Source organism: Perkinsus marinus (assembly GCF_000006405.1).
Source record: "Perkinsus marinus ATCC 50983 genomic scaffold scf_1104296931330, whole genome shotgun sequence".
Taxonomy (NCBI): Eukaryota; Perkinsozoa; order Perkinsida; family Perkinsidae; genus Perkinsus; species Perkinsus marinus.
In genome coordinates this window covers 171908-173085 of record NW_003215793.1, presented here as the reverse complement: position 1 = coordinate 173085, position 1178 = coordinate 171908, and the positions used below count along the sequence as shown (strand labels likewise).

Genomic DNA, 1178 nt, shown 5'->3' with positions numbered 1-1178 from the left:
CAGTGAGTTCGTTAAGTTTACACAAAGTGAAGAACTCAGATATCGGTGATTGGATGGTTTGTCTCTCTCTCACCCCCGAAGATCTGACTGAAACGAAACACGCCGCTTCTTGAGCGCAGTTGACTCGGACAGAAAATCGGCAACCCGCTGGGTAGAGATTAAAAAAAGACAATTCTGGCAAATTGTAGTCAGATTGTAATGAACAATTCGAACCCACTGACGAGGGGTCAGTGCGCTCGATGCTTGAAATGAAATACCATTTGATACGACCTTAAAAGGCCTTCATTCCGCCGCATGAGAAATGATCACCCGTAGCCACGTTGAAGAAGCTAGTGAAGTTCTTGTAGAAGTCTATGCGGTTCACTGCTCTGGCATCGTTGGGGTTAGAGCACTCCAAGGCGCCGTTGATAATGAGGGTAGTCACCCCGAAACCTGGATAGCGTCCTCCAGCTTTATCTCTGGCAGTGGGCTGCCATCTCCCAACGACGATATCATGTATGGCGGGCTTAGGCGGCTGTGGGGTCATCAAGAACCATATAGCACTAGCGAAGGCTAGCATACCATCCTCAGCAGTAAGAAGGGAATCCGGGTTATTCAATAGTTTCAACTTGTCACCATAAATGAACTCCGAAAACGGGCCGTAGTTGAAGTTATATGACAGCTGCAGTGCACCTCTACCATAATAGCCTTGACCCGGCGTGCATGGATACGCAGCATCAGGCGAGCAATACGGGCATGAAGTGCCAGTGCAACCGACTTCGCTGGGGAAGTAGAGACCTTGACGCCAGCGAGGGACCGGCCTCCAGCCGCTGTTCTCTCCAGTTTCTTGAGTGAAGTGAGCGAAACTGATGGAGAGTTCTTTCTTGCATGCTGTATCCAAGTCTAGATCTCCGTGAGCTTCATTGCAGAACTTGTCGAACTTGGCCACCGCAGCGAGGAAGCCGGAGTAGGTATACGGCTTCGGTCCTGCCTGTCTATTGCGGTGGGGGAACAGATACTCGAATTCCTTCTCAGGAAGAATCTTCTTGACACGTTGGACATTAGGAGGGTCGACACCGAAGACTCCGTGGTCTAGTCCGATAGCGAGGTAGGCGAGAGACTGCAGAGCGGAAGTGATGAACATCTCGACGAAAACTATCAGCTGAAGAAGTTGATTGATGAACGTCAGTAGTTACTCC

General features: G+C 50.0%; 1 protein-coding gene across 1 annotated transcript; it reads right to left on the bottom strand.

Moving 5' to 3' along the window:
• Positions 1–271: 271 nt before the first annotated feature.
• On the bottom strand, positions 272–1123 carry Pmar_PMAR004398 (Endochitinase B precursor, putative; the record flags this gene model as incomplete). Its single annotated transcript, XM_002786691.1, has 1 exon — positions 272–1123. The coding sequence occupies one exon, from the start codon at positions 1121–1123 to the stop codon at positions 272–274; it is 852 nt and encodes a 283-aa protein (XP_002786737.1).
• Between the last annotated feature and the right edge of the window lie 55 nt (positions 1124–1178).